Source organism: Polistes dominula, unplaced genomic scaffold (assembly GCF_049000335.1).
Source record: "Polistes dominula isolate Pdom_NZ unplaced genomic scaffold, Pdom_raw_medaka contig_49, whole genome shotgun sequence".
In the NCBI taxonomy this organism is placed as follows: domain Eukaryota; kingdom Metazoa; phylum Arthropoda; class Insecta; order Hymenoptera; family Vespidae; genus Polistes; species Polistes dominula.
This window is the reverse complement of record NW_028300914.1, coordinates 6,484,630-6,508,557: the sequence shown is the minus strand read 5'-3', so window position 1 is coordinate 6,508,557 and position 23,928 is coordinate 6,484,630. Positions and strand designations below refer to the sequence as shown.

The window sequence follows — 23,928 nt, the reverse complement described above, 5'->3', positions numbered from 1 at the left end:
TTTTCGTTCTGATACAAGAAGACGATCTTAAAGAGTGCTAACCACCCTTAGCTAATGTAAGTCTCCTTCCTTTTCCCTTTTTCTCTTATATTCTTATTTTCTTTTTTTTCGAGTGACTCGTTTTAACGCACTTTCTCTTCTTGTTTCTTTCGTTTTCTCTTTCGATTCTTCTTCTTTCTTTTTGGGCTAACATAAGTCATGTTAAGTGTCAGATTTCGTTTTATCGGGATACGATTTTAAGTTTGATTTCGAAGAGGTTATGTTGCTTGGAAATAATGTGGTCAAGCGTACATATATTAATCATTTGAATAAAACATTTTAATTCATTTTTGATTTATTTAAATAATCGATCCTCTACTGTAATATTAAAAATAAAGATGTGAATCTCGAAATAGAACGTAACATTTAAGATAATCAATTCCAGAATTGAGTACATCGCTGCATCAATTCATAAAAAACTGCTTTAAAACTTTTACAACCCATCTTTATTTTTCTTTCATGCTTAACAACATTACATTTCTCGTTTCCGTGAATTCTTCAAGGATACGTTGAACGCGGTCAGAATGAGCCATTCGAATAAGATTTTGTCAAGAGTCTCGAATCGTTCAATCCTCAATCGCTATGCACAGTGTCGAGTGTCGAGTAGATGGGCGCACGTGCTCAGACGCTTTCTCAATTAGCGTCGATTTACTTGCTTTAGCGTATGTTAGTAGTGGGATTAAGTAACCGATATCCCTCTAATAGAAGTTTAGTGTCAACGTATTATCCCTTTGAACTCCATGAACGCATATATCCGTCCAATGAAAGCTAGTGGATATACTATGAGCGCATATATGAGTTCGGTAGAAGTTACTAGCATGTTTTACATAAATTCTTATCTCTATAAATAGTTTTACGATAATATATATAATAATATAATCAGGGACTTATAAACAAACGAAATATGAAGACATATAATTGGTTATACCTTATTGTTAGTGTACAAATATTTTTGGGAGTCACTGTACGTTGTACCGTTTTTAATGGATTTTCATGGTAAAGGATGTCTCATAAATAAAATCTAGAAGGAATAGCTCGTTAAGTTAGCAGTAGACTCATAAAATGGCGCGAAAGTAATCATAAATAAATCTTTGATAGTAATTTACTTTCACGGTATTCCCCTAAATATAAAAATAGAATTATACTATTGATATTATTACATATCGTTATTATCGTTATGGATATTAAATTATACAAACGAACGTTAACGATCTGTCATAGTTTATTTTATTTCAATTGAATTCGTCCTGTTGCATTAGAAGAAAACTTTTCTTCTTTAGATCGTACTTTCTTTCATGGCGTCTCAGATCTCGACGACTTCCGGGACTTGGATATCTTCACGGCTGGCGCCAAGCGTCCGTTTTCAATTTTATTTCTTCGTCGATCCTAGTCGCCAGCATGATAGTTCTTCCTTCGTAATTGGCCCGTACGATGGATGCGAGTAATTCCTGAGATGGTTCTTCTCTTTCATTCTTTTATCGATAATTACGAACAGTGGCGGCACCTAGCTTCAAATCGTAAGGATGCTACCAACTTCCAACACACGCACACCCCATATACAGTATATATATATATATATATATATATATATATATATATATATTTGAAAAAAAAAATTATTGGTATATATATGGTAAAAAATTAGAGAAAAAAATTCAACACAAATATTACATGATATAATATACAATATATAATAAATATAGTATATAATGAAATTAATGTAGTAATTAATAATACAGTACAAATATATACAGCTTGTTAAAGATGCGTAAAGAAATTATCAAGTAATGAAAAAAAAAACTTTCTAAGCAAATTATTTGTTGATATTGTAATTATATATTTTTATTTTTATCGAAAATAGCACGAGGATTTAATTCGTAGAATATCAAAACATTCAGGTAACAGAAAATTCGGATAATAAAAAGTAAATTAAAATAAATATCACGTAATGACCCAAAGTAATAATATGTTCAAGATCGATTGACAAACGCAGAATTTCCAAGGATGTTTTCTTCGCATTACGTCGAGTGAGTTTTTACTCTAAGGTCATTACCTGTACCTGTTACCACTAGTCTTCTCTCTGACGAGAAAGAAGTAAGATCAATGGCGTCGGCGTTGATATCAACGCGTCTCGACAATTTTTTTCTTCTTCTCTTATAACAGATCGTTTTTCAAAGGAACGCAAACTCCTCTAAGGTACAACTAGGTATGCCTCGAGTTATTTGATAACAGGCTCCGAGGAAAAGTACTCATTCCTTTCTGTTTTTTTCTTTCTTTCTTTATTTATCTACCGAGAAGGAAGAAGCATCGAAGAGTGAACGATCCAGACTTCGTTACGGCTATGTAAGCCAACATAGAACGCAGAAGTTCTGATCTAACAATAAAAAGATGCCCTCGAGAAAAATTACCGAGTTCCCGTTAACCTATCTGATATCGATCGGCCGTACTTGCGATGCTCTAACATACTTGGGATGACTGTTAAGATTGTTTTTTCTCTGGCCCGAAGATGGTCGTTAATATGTCTCCCTACAAAATCCAATCTGTATAAGTACTTTCGTGAATTCCTTAACGTCTATCACATTTCTTTAAAAAATTTATTGAGTTACGACAAATTATGCTATTTAACAAATTTCAACTATTTTTTTTAAATTTCATTTGCAAAATAGTTATCCTCTTTAATTTTGGAATGCTGATTTCAGTGGAAAAACCTTCAAGAATACCTGAAATATTATTGTATTTATTTCCCTAAGAAATATTTTGGTCAGCAAATAAGAAATTTTCAATTTTGTGAAAACTCTAGTGTGGCATTACACCTTAATAAAAAATCTAAATTACTCAAAAACCTGACATGCTAATACCTTTTTAAAGGCAGACTCGGATTTTTTGGACGGAATTACGTAATAATTGATATTAAACACATCTGCTGCAAAATGGCTGTAAATAAATGAATTCTAGTAGTCTTCTAATTAACTACAGATACAAAATTCGTTGTTTTCCAGGTTTGATGATGGAGTCAGAGAAAAAAATTTTCGAGATGATGAATAAAAAAGCGGCAATGTCCAAATATTGGATGCCGCTTGTCTGGGCCACGAACATTATCAACAGAGCAAGAAAAGAAGCTCTGATCACTAGTGATCAAGTAGTGCAAACCCTCCTTGTCGAACTCAGCGACATCCGGAAAAGGCTTGGCGCATTGATCGGTTACGACACTGTTTGCGTTCCTCTCGTTTACACTCAGGTTAGTAGCCTCGAATTTAATTCAACTATCTAACTTTCTGGCACGTATATTTTGAAAAAGGTTTATTTCATTTATTCATAAATATGTTTATTTTCAAATTTTGTCTTTTGTTTTTATTGATTTTCAGTGAAAAAAAAGATAAAATTTGAGTATTTTTTGTTAAGGCACATGAGATATTAAAGAAACTATTAAAAATACAAAAATAGTTCAAGACTTAAAAGTTTTAAAGTAATCTACACTTTTTCATTTCTGTTAATTTTAGCGGAAAAAAAAATAATGAAATATCAACATTTTTAGAGACACAAGAAAATGGACAAATTATTTAAAATAAAAAAAAACTTAAATCTACAAATGTTCTAACTATTCTCAGTCTTATTAGATTTTTTAAATTAATAATCATTTTTGTCATTGATAAAAATACAAAAAAACTAACGTTTCCATAAGCGATGACTTTTTATATTAATCTTTCGATTTTAAGAATGATGACATAATTCATAACTCGAAGAATTTCCAAAGGTAACATAGATAAAAATTACCATCTCTCTTAACGTAAGGATTATTTTTGGCGTGACTTATTGAGGTAATCGAAAAAAATGACGTTAAAAATAATACTCTAAAATATTAATTAATAATTTACTTCAAAAATATACATGACGTATTGCTTTATACATAGTTTTAATTAGAAATGAAAGTAAGAGAAATATCTGATATTTCTCTCTCTCTCTCTCTCTCTCTCTCTCTTTTTATCCAATTGAATATATTAAAAACATACTTTACGTACATAAATCTTAAATTGAAATGAATTGCCAAAGAAAATATATAACCATCGATTTATCAGTTTACATAATCGATTAATTACCATTTATTTAAAAAGTTTTGAAAATCATGCACAACAGGTTAAATCCAAGTGTTTTTTTTTCCTGTTTTCTAAGATAAGAAAAAGAAACATAAAAAATAATTATTCTCGGTACGATTAACTCATCGCGTAAGTAGCGGCATCCTCGTACCTATTACGCTGTTGTCCTCCGTCATTGACAGATGTCAAATGTTCGATGCGAACATCTTCATTGAGTTCTGACATTCGTTATTATCTGCATCCATAGTTTCAAAGTCGTCAACAGATGATTTATATTACGTAACTTTTTACTTCGTTATCGCATCGGAAATACTCCGACTGTTTTGCGATTTATCATGGATGCATCACATAGCGGAGAAAACAAAAATAAAAAAATAAATTAAATACACTTTTCTAATTCTTTTCCGATCAATGGAACTCTCTTTGTTTGTTCAATCCCCGCATATTTCGAAAACGTTTCACAATTGCTAATACCTTTTCTTACCTTTTTTATTTTTACTTTTTCTTTTTTAACAAAACTCGTCCTTGCGAGTGATTTTCCAAAGTATATCTTTAGTTGTAGTGACCCTTAAAATGATAAATTCCCTTCCCGGAAAGACAAAATGTTTCGTACTCGCAATTACGTCGATGTTGTGCAAACGTAATTGTTCATCACCTAACGTTCCTAATTGTTGAACACAAATGCCATTATTTTCGCGATATTAAAGAGACGGCTTAGTATGTAATTTGGACTTTACGTGAGTCGCGTCAGGCCATCAAATTCGTCAACTATAAAAGAGGTTAGGATTTTGCGCGATAAATTTATTATTTTTCTTTCCTTTTCTTTTTATTTTTTCTTTTTTTTATTACGTCAGAATAATCACTCCTACGAATCAAAAAGAATATTTGAGTTATTTTATCATTCGTTTAATCTGAAATTCTTGATCACTTGATCCTTGATTTTCATGTAAATCGAAGATTCTAACTATACGGTAGCGATACAATAATAATTAAGATAATAGCAAGTGTTTATTGTTTGACTGATACGAAGCAACCGATCATTTGTTTTTCACCGAGAGAAAAGGTTTTACGTACCAGTGTACGCAAGGAACATATTCTTTCTTACTTATTTCCCCGATAAAGTTTCTCTTGCCGTGAGATAAGCAATACGACGGCACTTCAATGTAATCATTTATTTCGTGATTTACGTCGCTGTTTAATCTTCCATCGGTCGTTAATACTTATACAAGCGTAGCTCAAACTTACAATCAGTATAAAATAACGTTTAAGAATATTGCTTCTTTTATAAGCGTATGTATGTACTTGAAAACTGCCATTTTTACTTCCACAATACTTTACATGAATATTTTTTCCTTATTCATACTACGTTTGTATTTGACTACTTATTTGTCTCCCATTAGGGGACCTCACTTAAGCAGTTAACTCATTTTTCTTATCATCGTCGAAACATTTTTAGTTATGTTCGATATGACTAGAACAAAATGTAGAACCAATTTTCTTATGATTCTTTATGCTAATTATTTTTCTTTTTTTATCATTATTTTCACTATGCTTGGTGAAATTGCAAGAAGGTTACAATGCAAGAGCTCCGACTGCAACAGCATTTCGTTTAATAATACGTTTATAGAACAGTTTAATGCCTGTTTTCCATGTTCACCATTCACCGTACGAGTTTGCACAACAAGTACCTTGATTTTTTTCATTTTTCGCACGACTTTGTATCTCCTCCGGTATAACCAAGGACTATATTAATATCAATAAAATATATCAATGTGGTAATAATTATTGCTGTGAAATAAATAAAAAAATTTTTAATAAATCAATGTTATGATTTATTTATATTATGAGATAAATTACAGAATAAATTATATAAAATTATTATCCACATAGAATTATTAATAACAATATAATGAGTTTTCATGAAATTTAATTAATTTAAAAATTATTGAAATTTTAGTTCTGGTAGACATAAACTTCATAGACTACAACCCAGGGTTCCGTTTAATCAAAGGGCTTCTTTTTTAATAAAAAAATAATTCGTATCTTTTTTTTTATTACTGGGTCCCAATGTAAACTATTTACTTCTGAAATAATTAAAAAAAAGAAAATAATAAGAATAATAATAAAAGTAGAGAATTGAATTTGTATACCATCAATTTATTTTATACATCAGTTTAGTGAAGCTGTATACACGCAGAGTGTAAAAAGCAACAATAAACACAGTTGGCAGTACATGCATAATGAAGTTGATGCACGTTGCATGGTCAAGGTCGACGGGGAGTTGGCCAGTAATTTAGCGGCAATACGTCACGCCTGAGGGGACCATTTCACGGCGCATTCGAGAGGAATCGGTTAAATTCGTTGTCGCGCACAACGACGAACTTTGATTCCTACCAAACGAGTGGCTTATTTCTTTTCTTTTCTTCTTTTTTGTTCTTTGTCTCTCGGGTAGCTATATAGAGAGAATATGTTGCTTGCTTTTGCATAAACTACCGTTTCCCGATGGCCTTCATCGCGAAAGGCTTGCATGTTGTCCTTGATATTCATTCATACGGGTCGATTCCTTTTTTTAAATGTTACAATCGTCAACAATATTATTGCATTTATTTTCTTTTTGTATCGAGTGAAGGTAAATTATAAGAACTGCAATTTTAAATACATGAAAAAAAAGCAAGTCGTTTCTAAAAATGTTCATGTTTATTGATATCAATGTAATTGGTATTTATGAGAATTCTCTATTGAATATGATATCAACAAAATGGCCACTTCGGCTTTCGTTACCGATGGTGACTCTTTCAACAGAATTTTTAATAACGAATTCACATAAATTGGATACCTTATTGCAACGATTTGAACTAAAGTATGGATTTTATCAAATTGTCTTTTGAAAGAAATTGCTTATTTTTTACAAGCCAAAAAAAATTTAATGTTTTTGTAATTCTAAAGTAAATTATCAAAGAAATTTATTATGAGTATAAAAGTTTACAGTGCTGGTATATTACAATTTTCATAAATTCGAATAATTGAGATAATCGCTTTGGCTTGTGAACGACTCATGTATTAACCTTCCATCAGCAACATTAATCTTTAGGACAAATTCTATGTTTGAATAACTATGTTTATTTTTAATTTGAAGTTGTAATTAACAAAATACACTATTAAAGAACATTCTAAAGATCCTAAAGAGTATTAATAAATCGTTTCAGATTTTTTAAATATTAATAACATTGAAGAAATCCACTCACAGTAGTATTAATAAAATCCACCTTATCTCGGCGGAGGTTTAAAAATATTTTATATTGAATAGTAAAAATTCCTGAAAACTAAAGTATAGTACTTCATACACGTTGGTAAAGATAAATGATTTATCGAAAGATTCATCGGACAAGTGTACAAAAGCAAGCATAATAATTAATGAAAAAATTATTAAAATTCCTAGTTTAACAAAGAGCTTTGTATAGCTGTTCGTATTTCCGATGTCTCGAGCTTATTAATGTGTGACTGTGTTTACTTTTCAGGTAGTTACGCTATCGCTTTATGCATATTTTTTCTCGGCTCTACTCGGTAGACAGTTTATCGAACGTACTGAAGCAGGTGGCGGAAAGTACGAGGAACCAGACATGTATTTCCCTTTTTTCACGGCTCTCCAGGTATAAACAAATAACATTATTGAATTTTATTATTGTTCAATATTTTCATCTGTAAAATTTGTTTGCAGTTCTGTTTTTATGTTGGATGGTTGAAAGTTGCCGAGGTTCTTATAAATCCTTTCGGTGAAGACGACGATGACATCGAATTAAATTGGCTGATTGATCGACACATTAAAGTAAGTGTCTAAAAATTCTTCCATGTTGAATATTAAAGCCGACTCTAGGCTAAAATATCAGAATAGGCACAATGAGTTTGAAGAGTGTCAACATTCTAAAATTAAATTACCAACAATTAACTCTTAAAATGAACAGACCGGTCAAATTAACAATTGTCAAACTTTTGCGTACAATTCTTTACATACGCATATAAGATACTGCATTATTTAAATAAAAGATAGAAAATAAAAAAGACAAATGACCAGGCGTTCTAAACTAAATTAATACAGGATTGTACTATATACCTTTGAATATAATTGAACAAATTTAATATGAAAACTAAGAAGATTCTTTGATTAGGCTGGATATATGATCGTCGACGAAATGCATGAAGAGCATCCAGAACTCTTGAAAGATCAATATTGGGACGAAGTAGTTCCTCGAGATCTTCCATACACTGTAGCAAGCGAACAATACCGACGAGAAGAACCTAAAGGTTCAGCGGAGCATTACAAAGTCAAGGAAAGTGATGCTCTTTACGCGAACGTGATGATGGGAACACAAATTCATAGTCACGTGCAGCATCGCAAAGTTCATCAGGACGACATGTATGCGGATTATGTGAGTACGATTGATTATTTGGAATTTATTCCTCTATCTTACTTATTTTCATTAAACATTATAAATATTTGACTTCTTGTAGGAAAGCGTAGACACGCCATTGGTGGAACGAAGGAAGAATTGGCTTCAACGACAAATCACACGAATGGGTTCTGTGCGTAGCTCATCGACAACGTATAGCAGCGGCGGTGGTTTCTTTGCTCGAAATCGTCACAACAGTGTGTACAGTAGCCCTGAAACAGGAGGCTTACCAACAACGACTAACCCAAATTTGAAAATGTCTCTCTATGACCGTCTCGTAGGTCGTAAAAGTATTCGCAGTCAACGAATGGGTAGACAAGGTGTGTATTTTATGTAAGATAGGAGACTATCTAACAACTAAATCTTTCTTTTTACACATTTTATTATAAAGAATGATGTAATCTATCATTAATTAATAATTATTGAATATATACACAAAAAATAAGAAAAGTAACGTCGATTAAACTAATCATTGAGTGTAGAGGAACAAGCATAAGCAAGAAGCACGTTAGCTAATGATATTGCAGCTTCTTGTTTTTACGAGCCATTCAGTATAACGCGGCGTTTATTTTCAAGCCACTCAGAGGACAATAACGTGTCTTTTACGTAACCGTCTCTGACTCGTCTCGAGTATATTGTTAGCATTGTTCTAATGCGTGCAGAAAGGGTATTATATTATTGTAACCAGATCATTTTAAACAATACCGTCGATCTAACTTCATAAAGAAACATCAAATAATCAATTGCAGCAGTTGTAACAGTAATACTCGGAGGAAAGTTAAATTCACGAATTTTTTTTATATTTTCTATTCTATAATTCTGCGTATCAACGCGAATTACGCAATTCGTACACCCATACGACCTTGTATAACCTCATCGATTTCCGCAATTACTTGCCACGTGCCTCGAAAGAAAAAACTCGAGGCCTTGTGCTTCTTTCTTTTCTTTTTCCACTCACTTGCTTTGATATGAAGAAAAAAAAAACAAGAAAAAGAGAAAAAAATTGAGAGAAAGAAGAAGAATGCGCGATCCGGTATAATCAAACAATCATCCGCGTTCGTTCTACTGTTAAATGGTGACAAGACAGAATACGGAAAGATTGTAAGTTTCTTTGCTTTGGTCATTGTGTAAATGCAATTGCTCGTAAAATTTTCTTTGGTAGTCATTAACTTTCCTTATGGAATGCTCATATATTTCCTAGAAAATACATATGATTCTTCTGTTTAATCGAAATTTTATTCGAGGAAGTGTCCTCGGTTAATACGGAACTAAAAGAAATGTTAGAAAGCTAACTTATTTTTAATCATAGGTACGATGACGAAATTGAACTCAGTGCCAGTGTCCTTGAAGAACAGGCCACGCATACCGACCCCGGACGTAACAAAGGAGGTGGTCGATCGTGAACAGAGATTGGCTTTGTCGGCAAGCAACACGGCGAACATCGGCGCAGGCGTCGTTGGCGTCATACCAGCGAATGGTCATTATACTACCGACTTGCCGGTGGTCCAGGTGGTTCTTTCACCGATTCAAGAAACTGAGGGGACACCATCGAACGCGAAATCGGGTGCAGCTGCTTTGGCACAGGCAGTATTATCACCAACATTGACGAGCGCTGGTTTGGTGGCACCTGTTACTTTGACACCAGTAACTATGAGTCAGCTAACACAGTTGGGTCTAGTCACTACGACATCGGCATCTTCTTACAGACCAACGAATATACAAAACAATAATACGATTCAAGCTACTTTGACTGAGGTCAACAGTAGTGAGGAAGAAGGTTCAGGAAGTGGAAGTTCCAGTAGTAGAAGTGAGAGTATCATAGAACAAGAAGAAAGAAGTACTCCACTAATTGGCGAGAACACTAGTCCAAATATTAGCAACGGTGGTTCACCCACATTCGACAGTTACAACGACCGTTCACCGATTCTAATGAATCCAGAAAAATTAAGCTATGTAGTAGCATTACCAACAACGCAAGAGAGTCACTTACAAACAGCGATAGAACCACGTGGCAGAAGATCAGCTTCCTTACCTGGTCCACCCGTTGTCCAGCTAAAAGAAGACAGGAGTATGTCATTGCCTCATTCTCCTGGTCTCCAACCAAGAGAAACTCGAGCAGCTTCCGTCTCAAGTAGAAACGATCATCCTAACCTAGATAGACTTGCGATAATTTCGCCAAATCATGACCTGCGACCTAGGACCAATAGTTTCGGTCATGAACTTACCAAGAACAACCAGCAACGTAATCAAGAAACCTCGAGGAAAATCAGCAGTGCTTCTTGCAATAACGCCGCGATAACAACAGCACCGGTCGTACCAAACCAGACAACAGCCACTCCTAGTAAAAGGGGCGAGGTTTATGTTTGACCGAAATTATTCCTTATCAGATTTTGCCCCAATTCCTCTTTAACGTATTCGTGAATTTAAGATCATTAAAAAGACAAGATATTTATCTTCATCTTCCCTCCCATCCGTCCACTATTATAATTTCTTTTGTACATAGTACTAATGGTTAGGCAGGAGTCCGACCATTGAAATTATTTTATAAACAGCATCGATCGCGAGACTATTTGTTATGAATTTATTGTTTTAGGAATACAATTTGTAGCCTCATAGATGATGCTTCGGATTTTGAGTAAATGACTTTAAAGATCAAGTCAATATCCTGTAAATACTATATCTATTTGTGCATATAAATACTAGAAACACTCAACGACATAGTTTAAAATCTCGAACTTTATAATATAAATTATAATGGAAAAATACGAAGATGTATGTTTCCTGTGGGTGTGTGTATGCGTTTGTATGTGGGGATGTGTGCGCGCGCGTTTGTATTTGAATCGTACAAGTATAAAAGTATTTAGAATAAAACTACATCAATTTCATATTCTAAATTGATAACACGATGATGTATATTTTTTATCACATGTGCAATATTGTATTATGTGAATGTAAAGCACAGTCTTTCTTTGCCGTATAGCGTAGAATAAACGAATGCCGATTATTTTAAAATTTCTGTCAAAGTAATTATTAGAATAGATACTAAAGTATAAATAGGAAGAATCTTTAACTTTAATTTTAAACGAATTCTAATGAAGTAAAGCATAGACCATGTTTAGGATAAACTGTAATAGTGTGAATACCGGTACGTTGCAATATAGAATTGATCAATTATGGTATATACAAATATATGAACCATTTGCGTACTTCGTCGTTGTGATATGAATTTTAATACATACCTATTTATATTATACGATACATAATAGAATTGTATTTCGAACGCATATATATATAACGAAATTCAACTGATATGAAAAATATGCATTTTTTCAACAATCGAAGAATCTTTTTTTTCATGATAGGAAGACAATTGCCATATTTATTCAATCCTTTGTATACGTGATACTAGAGAACAATGTATTTCTATGCATTTCTTCGCGTATTAGTGACTATACACGAATGATTATGCTACATAGAAATATTGTATAAAACAGTTTGTATAGTTATCGATATTTTGTAGAAGCCGTATTCTTGAAATCTGTATATCCCTTTCGAATCTTACTTTTGTTTTTTGACAAAGAATCGATAGATAGAAAGAATTATTGTTTTCCAAGGTCAACAAGATCTTGCTAGTATTTCAAAAATGAAATACAAAATAAGGGGGATCGTCAACGATTCAAAAAAAATATGATGTATATATAATATAATATATAATATAATAAAGAAAGTATATAAGAAGATGTTCCAAAAATCGCTTTACCGAATGAAGAAAAAAGAGAGGAAAATTAATATAAAATTAATTATCATAATAATAATATTTTATCTTTCGTGTCAAGACATAATCTTCAATTGCGACTTTATTTTAAAAATGTCTAATTGTTCAGCTTGATACAGCGATTTTGAAGACAACCTATGCATAAAATTATAATAAACTTTATTTACGACTTTTAAAGAATCGTTTTATAGTTGCACGATAAATGAAAAAAACGAGGAGTCAGAATTTAAACAGACAAAGTGTTCAATCGCCGATAAAATAAAATATCGTGATCGGATGAACGTGCATAAGTTTGTCTTATGGCAAACATATTACATATGTGTACATAGTTAACAAATTAAGAATATCGTCTTACGAGTCAACCGATGTCTCGATATTAGAAAAATATAAAATTGTTTGTATGTGTATCTGTATATTTGTAAGTAGTAATGGTAGACGATTTTATCGTTGCTATACGACTCGTGACATGTAATTAATCATAATAGAAGGATATAAATGAGTAACATAGCTTTTCTTTAATATACGCAAGATCAAACGTTGACAAGTTTTATAAATATTATTGCCGATTCGTTAATTGGCTCGATAATTCGTGAAAGCACGAAAAATTAAAGATAATATTTCTTGTCTTTATTTATATAGAACGAACGATGCTATCGATGATTTAACAAATAAATATTTTTTAACATCGCGATCATGTCTTATTGTATTAATGAAGGTTCATCGTGAAGCCGAAAGTTTCACATTTACGAATATTCCGATGGCGAGCGGAGTGTTTCGTATTGTAGATATTTATCTCTTGCAGTATTTCTTTATATATCTGTATATATAAGTAAATCGTCTTATCATCATACGATAATAAATATGATATATACTTATCATACTTTAAGTATTTATTGCTTAAAGTATTATACCGCATTATCATACCGCCTGATAATTATTATTTCAAGCAATAAAAAAAGAAAACGCGGTTTTTAGTTTTGGATATAGATGATCGTCTCTTTTAAAAAATTAAAAGAAATGTTTCATATTGTATTTTGCCTATTATATTATATGTAATCAAGAATAAAATAAATTTTTTTAAGTATTGATATTTTATTTTAACATTATAAACAATTTTTTATTAGATAACAAAAAAATAACCAATAACAATAATAATAGTGATCTGTTGTAACTATCTTATCGACTGTTAGTTATGGCTTTCAAACTCATTCAGTTAAACTTTAGTCTCGGTCGATTAGGTATTATATAAACATATAAATGATTTTTTATTACATTAATAAGAAATTATTTATAAACAAAAAAATAATAGTAAAAATAATCAAAGAATACAGAAATACATATAAGTTCGTAATTTCTGTTTTTTATCTAGCCAAATTCATCTTAGTTATGTACGGACGATAGTAGATACTTAACGCGATAACAGTCCAATACTACCAAAAAATACAGTATTCTACCTATTACAGGTCACTAGTGGCCCCGTTGCTTACTAAGATGGATTTTTTACACGAAAAATGAACTTCTAATGTTCTATATAATTCTATATTGTTTGAAATAATGCTAAAACTGTCTTACCGATTATTGGTAATAGGCTACACATTGTATATTCTTTGTTTGATTCTTGTTTCTATCGATTAAGTATTATATATGTTACAGTCAATGTATTACTGCGGACATTGTATAGAATGCCCAACACTTTTTTCAGTCCCAAAGGGTTTTGGTCAATCTATAAAATGTGATTCAGTGGGGTGTGTTTAGACCATGGAAGGGGAAATGCGTCTCGAACACCAATTGCAAAGTCTCACTCTCGTCACAGCCAATTGGAAGCTTAACGTTTTATTGCCATGTCAGTAACGCCTCCTCGCAAGCGTTAATTTCTTTATACGATATGATTCAAATTGTAACGTATAACTCTAGAATACCCTTCTAATATTATTAAACGATTTTATAATAAGGTGATCAATTACTGTTGAATCTAAAAATTTGAGGGTAAAAGAAACAAAGAAAGAATTTCAAATATTAATGTACAGTGTGTACACAATATTAGTGACAGTGAGTGGTTTATAGTAAACGAAGAAGTAATAATCAAAAAAGATAAACACGGAAAAGAAAGAAAAAAACCAACTGAATAGAAAATGAGTGAGGAAGAAAGACAAAATTCAACCAATGACGATATTCTCCAAACTAGAATAAATTTCTGTGAGGAGAAAACAGAAGAGGAAAATAACACTTTAAAAATAAATCACGATACACAAGAAATACTGAGTATAAAAAGTGAAGAATATGAGGAAGAGAGTACGCTAATGTCGACATTTTTTAAAAAGTTGGAAAAATTAACTATAGATTTGACGAAAATAATTTTAGACGAATTAAAAATGTGGAGATCAGTAATAAAAGATAGTATCCAAAACCTAGAAGATACCGAACAAAAGATGGAGCAAGAAGAACTGAAAAAAACATCAGAAGAAATAACGGATAAGTTTATTAAAAAGAAAAAACAGTTAGAAGAAGAAATCAAAATAAGTAGTCAAGCCCAAGAAAAGGAATTACAAGATATGAAACAAGAATGGGAAGGAAAGGAGAGCAAAATAAAGGATAAAAAAGTTAGATTTAAAGAAAGGGTGGAAGAGATAGAGACGAAAGATGATTCGGAAATAAATTAAAAATACAAGACAGAAATATAAGAACTCAAAATATAAAAACTTGAAGCCAGAAATATAATAGACATATTTCTGTAAGAAATAATAAAAAGTGACTACAGCAAAATTGCAAGCGCAAAACAAAAAGTGACAAGGAAAAAAGAAAGATTTAGAAGTAAATAGATTTCGACTTTGATTTGACGGAGGAAAAAATTCAGTACAAAGAAAAATGAAAGGAAAAGCCAAAAAGTAGGCTAATGTTTTGAAATTTAACGGGAATAGAAGAGAAATACCAAGAAGTTGTGAATTTTATAAAAGTTTATAAAAGAATTTCTTCATAAGACTATCCGAAAAATAATTGGAGGAGAGGAAAACAAATAGTTGATTAGAAAAACAGGAAAAATATAGAAATAAGGAACTAATTGTAAATAAAATAATATAACAAATAATGAAATAAGAAAAAGTAAGGTTGTGTATAAAAAAAATTGATAAACAAACAAAAAAATAACATGCAATAATTGATCAATATAGACTTATCATTTTTGATGAATATAAACAAAGTTTTATTTGAAAGAAAAACATGTGTTATAATTATAATATATAAAATCACTTTACAAGTATAAAAAAAAAACAAATAAATTATTTTATCTTAAAAATTGATTTGATAAAGTAACGTTAAATCAAATATTATTAGAAATGTATTATTTACCAAATATTATCAATTATGTAAATAAAATTTGTGCTATTTTTAGAATGTATGTATACTAATTTTATATTTATTTAGACATATGCTTATATTTTACGATAAGCATTATATATTATATATTATTTCTAATTCATGCATGTATTTTTTTTCGTAAAGAAATACATTCTAAAAAGTTAGCTGTGTCGATTGGTTAATGTGTTTACATAAATTATGTTACCAAAATGAAGCAATGATCAGTATACTGATGAGCATCGAACACAGAGTATATGCAATTCTTGTAATATTGAATTAAGTTGTAATAAAATGACTTATTTTGTTATAAAATTAATAAATTTACAAATAAGATTTATTTATTTATTTGTAATCAAATGCCAAAATGAAGCAATTACAGATATACTGACAAGTATCAATCACAAATTATTTTTAGCTGTTATAATATTAAATTAAATTGTAATCACACAAATGATAGTTTTATTTTTTTATGTAATTAATAATCTTATTACTAACATTTATTTATTTAATTATTTTTAACGTATCTCCTTTTTTGCGATCTTGTTCTTTTCTCGTAATCATATAAGGGCTGATAACGGTACATCACTTACGCGTATACGTACCGAAGAATGCACATGCAAGAAAACTTATAAATATTGTTGAATTTTTCACGAATCGTTTCATTCTGATCGAAAAACTTATTTTTTACTTCTTACTTTTAAAGCAACTAATTTCTAGCACCAGCAGATAGATAATTATGTTATTGTTAAGTATTATTCAGAATATATAAAGTATAAGCCCGAAAATAGTTTACCTCGAAAGATAAGGTAATTAGAACAATAATGATATATATATTTTGTTTTCCGTATTACTACCCAGTCTTGCACAGTCATAAAACTAGCAACTTATCAGTTAGCATAAGTTTGTCTTTTCTAAGGGAACTTACGAGTCCTACGCTAATTTATTTTTATTTTATTCATTAGATTATTCAAAAATATTACGCTATGACGCTGATAAGAACACTCGTGATTATCTCTTTTAGCATATTAACGGCTACAGAGGTAAGTTATTTTAATATATTTTTTTTTAAATTGTTCACTAGTTTAGTATTTGTCCTTATGAATTAAATTGTATCCATTGTATTTAACGAATTCAGTGAATCAAACTAAAATTGAATCCTAATCTTTTATAAGATCTTTGCAACATATGTAGACATTCGTTTTAAATATAAATTAATATTTCATTCTTATTGAATTTTTTAACCATATAAGAAAAGTGTTAAATATTATTAAATAAATATTTAATTATTTTATTTATTTATCAAAAATACATTTCCTTATTATTATTAAAATTAACATTTGTTAGTGTGTTTTTAGTGTTTCATCTTCTTTTTACAAAAACTAAAAAATAAAATTCGAGTTACGATCGTTTCAAAGTTTCTACCGATTCATTTTCAATAACCGTTTTAACGTTAAATGAATTGATAAGAACTGTTAGTCATGTAAAAGCATTTGTACATTTTTATATCAATAGAAACGTAGTAACTGAGTAAATACAGGCTGCCCTCGACTTTCGCGTTTCTACTTTCGTACAATTCGCTATTTCGCATATTTTTAAAGATTCAACTGTTTAATCCTCTGCGATCGGATGTCCCCTCTCAGGGGACATCAGACTAGCCATCAGATGACATTGTTCGGATAGAGAGAACAAAACAGTTTCAGTCTTGCATTAAGGCGTGCGTCAACATATTGTGTATTTTGCTAATTTAGATAAATACTTTAAAACACAGTTTTTGGTGCATATTTTTTTACATCCCACTACTTTCGAACATTCAACATTCGCGCACACTTTCAGGAACCAATTATGTGTGAAAGGCGAGGGCCTAATGTATTCTACTAATTATTATTTTTATGAATTGATAGACAAATTGTACTTTTATCAATAATATATATTGTATAAATCAACAGGCATTCAATTTTACTATTACAAGAATCCTAGACGAGAAAATATTATTAAACAATAACTCAATATTTGACTTTCAAATAGCCGGTGATTTTAATTATAACAAGGTCTATATGATAATAAAAAAACCCATTACGGAAAAAGATGATATTCTCGTAAGTATTCATTAAAATATTTTTGTTTATTTTTTCTATAAGTGAAACAAATCTTTTTCATATTTTGTAGCCAGCATCTTCAAATGATTTAAAACTGTTTTGAAATCAATGCTTATCTCCATATCGATATTAAGATGACTGTTAATGTGTCGGTATCCTTCCTATATAATATTTGACAAATACAATTTAAAAATGAAACATCAAATGCATTCCAATATTATAATTTTGTACAGTATACTTCATTCTTTAACATGTTGCTAAAAACTGACGGCTATAGCCATCCGATCTTTGTGTTTCTGAACACGATCGTCAAATTAAAAGTGTACGGCAACGTGTTAAATCATGTTGTGTTCTTCAATTATTATTTATAATCTTATTTATTTATTACAGATTGATGTAATGGCGGAAAGATTCGACGGTTTGAAATTTCGGTTAGCCGAAAATCCAATTAATCTTTGTAAATTTCTTGCTGAAGAACAATCTATCAATTTCGAACCACATATCCGACAATTTCATTTTTCGAGAGTATTCAATTTCGAAGGTCAACTTTGTCCGATACTACCGGTAAGAGTCAAACTTAATTAGATAATACTAAGAATAAAAATTAGTCTTTACGAAAATTGAAATATAAAATATTAATTTTATAGGGTAGAAGAAAGATACTACCGTATATGTTCCCGAAGAATATAACTCTTTTCAATGACTTAGGTTGCGGGGATTTTGTTTATAATATTAACATAATCACTAGTAGTCCAAACAATCCTGGCGAGCACAAATATTTGATTTCTAGTCGAACGACTGTCAATATAGAGGGTAAAACTTGTTCAAACACTCTTATATAACATTATTTGTAAACAAATTTTATTTTATTGTATAATTTTAAATTCGAGATTGTACAATATGTTAATTGTAACGATCCTTGTAGAACTTATTAAACATTGATAATAAATGTATACATAATAAGAATAATTTTTATTAATAATTATTATCAAATGATTAAAACTGAATTGATTTTAAGAACAATTAGGATCATTGAATAGAAATTAATTAAGCATTAAAGTTTATGAGCAAACAAATCCACATGACTGTACCGAAAACATTAACAATACTTGCATTTCTATAACAGTAGTAAAACGAGAACGATGAGATCGATGTAAAAAAAAAATTGAATAACGGAAAAATTAAAAAAATTGCACGTAATTAACTCAACAATTATTATTTTTTATTTTTTATATCATTATTCTCATATTGTAAATATTTGGAAGATCCCGAAATGTTACGGATGCAAGACGATGTTAATGTCATGCACTTCCCTATAGCCAACATTGTTTCTTACACACAAATGCAAACAATGTTTAATGTCATTGCTTATTTCAAATTTCTAATTGGATATTCTTTTTAAACTAATTGATATTAAAAAATTTTGAATAACAGTGAAAACAAAGGATGACTAACTGTTAAACAAGAAAAACTAACTATTCCCGCTATTTTACAGTCTTACCAACACATGCGATTTTTAATAACAGGTTTTTTCTGTACGTTATTTTTCTATTTGTTTAATTCACTTATTATTAATAAAGCTTCCCAGTTATAAATACGTTATATATGTAATTAATATATTAATGTATTTACTTGTAAATATTATCCACCTTGAATACACCATATCAATAATTTTCAAACAAAAAACTAGTAAGCGTAACGGTATACGATTATACCATGGATTTAATCATTTAACGGAATACTCATTATATGTTCATGAATAATTTACAATAGTTTACAATAATTATTATTACGTAAGTATTTTATGTTAAGTTATATTTATTACTTGTATTTTGTAAGATGCAGTAATTTCTAGGAATTTTCAAGTTTTGGGAAACTCTAGAAATAAAAAATTAAACCAGGATACTAATAGGGTAAATTCATATGATACATCTGGCAGTACTGTTTTCTAGTTCCTTGAGTTTAGACGATGACAAGCCATCATGGCACGCGGTTTGAGATGTTGTCGCTGAACATACTGATTTAACGAATTTATCGTGATGTTACAAATTATACTTTCTTTATATTAACTACTTATTTAATCAAGTTTATACGTTTTTTTACTTTACTTTCTGTGTTCATTGAGTTAAAAAAATTAACAAGAAACAATGGTTAAATTAACAGAAGAAATGATTGTGGCACGTACACGAATGTCAGATTTTTCTGCCGTAAAGAAACTCAATTGCTGGTAAGTATTAACAGAACATTTATTTTATCAATAAGTCATTTTTATAATTAATTGAATATAATTTAACTTATAAATTCGAATATTTTGTTTGTATGATTACAATCACTATACAGTGATTTTATTCTTAACTGACTTCACATATTACAAATATGAACTTTTAAATATGTGTATATTATTGTAAATAGCGAAATAATGATTAAAGTTAAACTTCAGGATACTTAATAATCGAGTTATTTTATATACAAATATAATTGTTTTGTTCAAATATGCATATTTACATAGAAGTTATAAGTACTTATTTCTATATATAATTATTTCGTCTAAAATATATATAACTATGATATAAATAAAAAAAAAACTACAGAGTTAATATCTTTTTTACAGGGGATCAGAATTAACAGATGTAAGCATTTTACGTAAAATGGAAAATGTGGAATTATTGTCATTAAGGTAAGCAGTTTTCTTTTTACTAAATGATTAACATTATATTTATAGATGTATATATAAAAGACTTAAGTTGCCTAAAAAAAGAAGTATAGAAATAATAAAATTGAGTGTAGTATTTTAACTGTTAGATTGAAAATTAAAAAAGAGTCGTATGAATTGAAGTATTTTAATGTATTTTCCCATTTTTCAAAAATGTTACCTTCGATATTATACATACTAATCTATGTATGTTGAACCGAAATTTCCAAGAAATACATATATCGATTCGCAGAATTAGATTTTTTGTCAAGTATCTGCATGCATGCGAATTAAAGAAACGTAGCGCAGCAACTATTGACACACAATCGTGGGATTTTACAAAAAATCGAAAAAGTTCATGAATGAGATAATCAAATTGTTACAATAAAAGTCAATTTAAAAGAATTCTCATGTGTGTTATTATAAATCTAGTTTTTCCTTTTTCCTAACCTATCAATCTCGAAATGCAAAAATTTAATTATTAAAATCACACATTAGAACTTAAATTAGAGTAAGAGAAATGTCATATATATGTATATATATTTACATTCTTAAAATTGATTAGTAACAAAGTCATAATGATCATAAAAAGTATCTTTATTTAAAAATAACTTTCATATATCGCATGAAACAATAATGATTATTGTCCAGTCCTACTATGGACATATTTGACAAACGAGTTTGCAATCGCATGTACCACCCACTACAATAAAACCTGTTTCACCCACATGCTAATTTCATATGCAATGTTCTAACTTTAATGGAAATCGTGTCTATTCGTAGTTTTTTGTTTACTTGTTATACCTACTAATATTAATGTAAAATATATATAAATTAGAAATTGTTTGTTTTGTATGTTTTCTATTAATTATTTATATTATTTTGCTATAGAGTTATTTTATTAGTTATTTAATTTTCTTTTGCAGTGTAAACAATATCGACACGCTTGCTGATTTTCAATATTGCCACAATCTACAAAGTCTATTTATTAGAAAGAATAATATCAAAGATCTAAATGAAATTTGTTATCTCCAAGAGTTGCCCAATTTAAGGAATTTATGGCTTGACGAAAATCCTTGTGCAGAAAAAGATGGGTATAGATATTTTTAAATTATTTACACATGCACATTTTTGATTAATTAACGCTTGATAAATATATCGTTTTATCCTTATTATCTGATATGAATAATTAACAGATATCGACTGACTGTTCTCCGAACTTTACCAAATCTCGAAAAGCTAGATAATAAAGTAGTATCTCCAGAAGAAGTGCAAACTGCGTTGTCAAGAGGAAGGGTACTCGTGCATCCGCTTGTTATGGATGAATCTCCGCCACAATCGGAAATGATTAGTCCAGAGGTAAAAAAAGAATCATGTCACATATATAGCATGATTCATTTCAATTATGAATTCTTAAACTAAACTTCCTTATAAATAAATCATTAAATTGCATCTATGTCGAAGCTAATTAAATATTTATTATTAGTATAATGTTTAAAAATGATATTAACAAGTTTTATGATTGTTAACTCATTACAAATAAGGAAGTACCTGTTGAATATATTGAAGAAACACGTGTGGAAAAGCATAGGAGATATAGTTCATCTAGCGACCAGGTAAAATATTTCTAATTTGTTAATGTAGTTAAATGTTCTTTAAACTGCTTTTAACTTATTCATACTACAATTCTTAATTATTTTAATCTAAGAATTATTAAAAGAAAAAATACTAGTATTTGATAAAGTATAAATGACTGATGTATATATATTTATTTATTTTTTCCAGAGAAGTTACGATGAAATGCATCATACACAAGAAGAGTATCATGATTCTGACAGAAGAAATGCAAATTGTAAAACGTCATTAACTCATCATTATGCTCCAAGCAATCAATACGCATATGAGGTAAACTTGTAACTCGTAAGAAATGTAAATTTATGATAGAGTTAATTAGAGAAATTGAAATAATATATACTTTGTATGTTCTGACTATATTTTATATTTTTATTATTTGAATAATGTTATACTAACAGCTTCATAATGGGCAATCAAAAAGTCAGAATAAAGATGAGAACATGTGTACAGAATCTCGCAATTATATTGAGACTTTGGCTACTAACACTCTTGATATATCTAAGGTATTGTTATCACAACTGCGCATAATTTGCAAAGTGTAATTATTTATCTAGATAAATTTGTAGTAGTACATAATAATGCTATAACAATTTGATTTAACACTACAATCATACGAAACATTAAAGTCATAATGCAAAAATTAATCATCTTGAACTATTATCTGATTATCTGAACATCGATTAAAAAGAAGAAGATTCATTATTCCGGTATATACTAAAGTTCAAAATGTGGAATATGCTGAATGATTTTATCTCTCCTTTAGTTCAGATAATCAATATTCTATAGTATTTGTACAAAGCATAAGCTTATATATATTACACTTCATTAAATGTCATATGCTTTGTAGTCAGAACATTATTTATAAGAATTATAATTGCATGTTTATAATCTATTATGTTGCCTGAGAAAATTAATCTGCTCTTTACCATAAAATATAAACTATAAGGAATAATATTGCAGGAAAGCGATGATCAACCAGCAGTTTCAAGACATAACGGAGATTATGATGAGAGACAAGGATATTCTGAATTTGTTAATAATGATGCATCTCAACATTTATATACGTCACCCTCGCCACGTACTCAATACGGTGTTAAATATGAAACTCAAGAAGATAATCGTTTTGACAGAAATAATTACGAGTATGACGATAAGAGGCAATTAGAGTGCGATGAACCATTACCTCAACCGTCGTCTCAACATAGACGAATGCCTACTCATCATAGTACTGAAAGGGTCCGAATTAAAAATCAATATATATATATATATAGTATACAGGGTGTCTGAGTTATGTTTATAGAATATTATAGTCTTATTTTGAGTGTAGAATACACTCACAACGTGTGTACGAAAAAACCTTAGACATCTTATATATAAACAAAATATTCTCTTAAAAATGTAATCTAATTTATTGTAATTTGTGAAATTTAATTTAATACAGGAAGATACAAGTCAAGTGCCTGGTTGGGTAAGACATTCGGATAAGGAAAAATGTAGACCACAATTTCATTATCATAGACGACCAGTTACAAGGGTATGTATTATGTAAAATTCAATATTTTATATCTTATAATTTTTCCTCTTAACTAGTTTCATATTTTAGAACTCAAATATACTCTCTGCCGTATTATGCTTAGTCAAAGAATTGGACTATCCCAGTTTGGAGGTAGTAGAAATGGCAGTTAGAAATCGAATGGATGAATTAGAAGAATGATGTTTCTGACGCCGTCCTCAAAATCTTCAGGGGACGGTTGCCTTTTCTCGTGTTGGCAGTATTACTTCTATACCAAGCCCA

General features: G+C 29.9%; 3 protein-coding genes across 8 annotated transcripts in view; all 3 read left to right on the top strand.

The window, feature by feature from the left end:
- Window positions 1–13,435, top strand: part of Best2 (bestrophin family protein) — an 83,476-nt gene extending 70,041 nt beyond the window's left edge. For all 5 annotated transcript variants that reach the window (XM_089179856.1, XM_089179853.1, XM_089179854.1 and 2 more), the window contains 6 exons: window positions 3,039–3,277; window positions 7,652–7,783; window positions 7,852–7,959; window positions 8,300–8,560; window positions 8,643–8,901; window positions 9,891–13,435. In XM_089179856.1, coding sequence (XP_089035982.1) covers window positions 3,039–3,277; window positions 7,652–7,783; window positions 7,852–7,959; window positions 8,300–8,560; window positions 8,643–8,901; window positions 9,891–10,948 — 2,057 coding nt within the window. In that variant the 3' untranslated portion in view covers window positions 10,949–13,435. The remainder of the gene's footprint in view (window positions 1–3,038; window positions 3,278–7,651; window positions 7,784–7,851; window positions 7,960–8,299; window positions 8,561–8,642; window positions 8,902–9,890) is intronic.
- Window positions 13,436–16,561: 3,126 nt separating this feature from the next.
- LOC107064945 (uncharacterized) lies at window positions 16,562–19,425 on the top strand. Its single transcript, XM_015318143.2, has 4 exons — window positions 16,562–16,750; window positions 17,657–17,806; window positions 18,197–18,370; window positions 18,454–19,425. The coding sequence occupies exons 1-4, from the start codon at window positions 16,694–16,696 to the stop codon at window positions 18,646–18,648; spliced, it is 576 nt and encodes a 191-aa protein (XP_015173629.1). The 5' UTR covers window positions 16,562–16,693; the 3' UTR covers window positions 18,649–19,425.
- A 343-nt stretch (window positions 19,426–19,768) lies between these two features.
- Window positions 19,769–23,877, top strand: LOC107065060 (uncharacterized). Of its 2 annotated transcripts, XM_015318370.2 has the most exons (10): window positions 19,769–20,033; window positions 20,418–20,483; window positions 21,425–21,592; window positions 21,695–21,857; window positions 22,043–22,114; window positions 22,284–22,403; window positions 22,532–22,636; window positions 23,094–23,369; window positions 23,575–23,667; window positions 23,737–23,877. In XM_015318370.2, the coding sequence occupies exons 1-10, from the start codon at window positions 19,954–19,956 to the stop codon at window positions 23,845–23,847; spliced, it is 1,254 nt and encodes a 417-aa protein (XP_015173856.1). In that variant the 5' UTR covers window positions 19,769–19,953; the 3' UTR covers window positions 23,848–23,877. The 2 variants fall into 2 exon arrangements, with proteins under 2 accessions (XP_015173856.1, XP_015173857.1); XM_015318371.2 differs by lacking the exon at window positions 22,532–22,636.
- Window positions 23,878–23,928: the final 51 nt, after the last annotated feature.

Excerpts from the sequence above, each read along its gene's own strand:
- LOC107064945 (XM_015318143.2), top strand. The coding sequence starts at position 16,694 with ATGACGCTGATAAGAACACTCGTGATTATCTCTTTTAGCATATTAACG. Across the intron at positions 17,807-18,196 it reads CGGAAAAAGATGATATTCTC|ATTGATGTAATGGCGGAAAG; the intron begins GTAAGTATTCAT and ends TATTTATTACAG. Across the intron at positions 18,371-18,453 it reads AACTTTGTCCGATACTACCG|GGTAGAAGAAAGATACTACC; the intron begins GTAAGAGTCAAA and ends TTAATTTTATAG.
- LOC107065060 (XM_015318370.2), top strand. The coding sequence starts at position 19,954 with ATGGTTAAATTAACAGAAGAAATGATTGTGGCACGTACACGAATGTCA. Across the intron at positions 20,484-21,424 it reads GTGGAATTATTGTCATTAAG|TGTAAACAATATCGACACGC; the intron begins GTAAGCAGTTTT and ends TTTCTTTTGCAG. Across the intron at positions 22,115-22,283 it reads ATAGTTCATCTAGCGACCAG|AGAAGTTACGATGAAATGCA; the intron begins GTAAAATATTTC and ends TATTTTTTCCAG.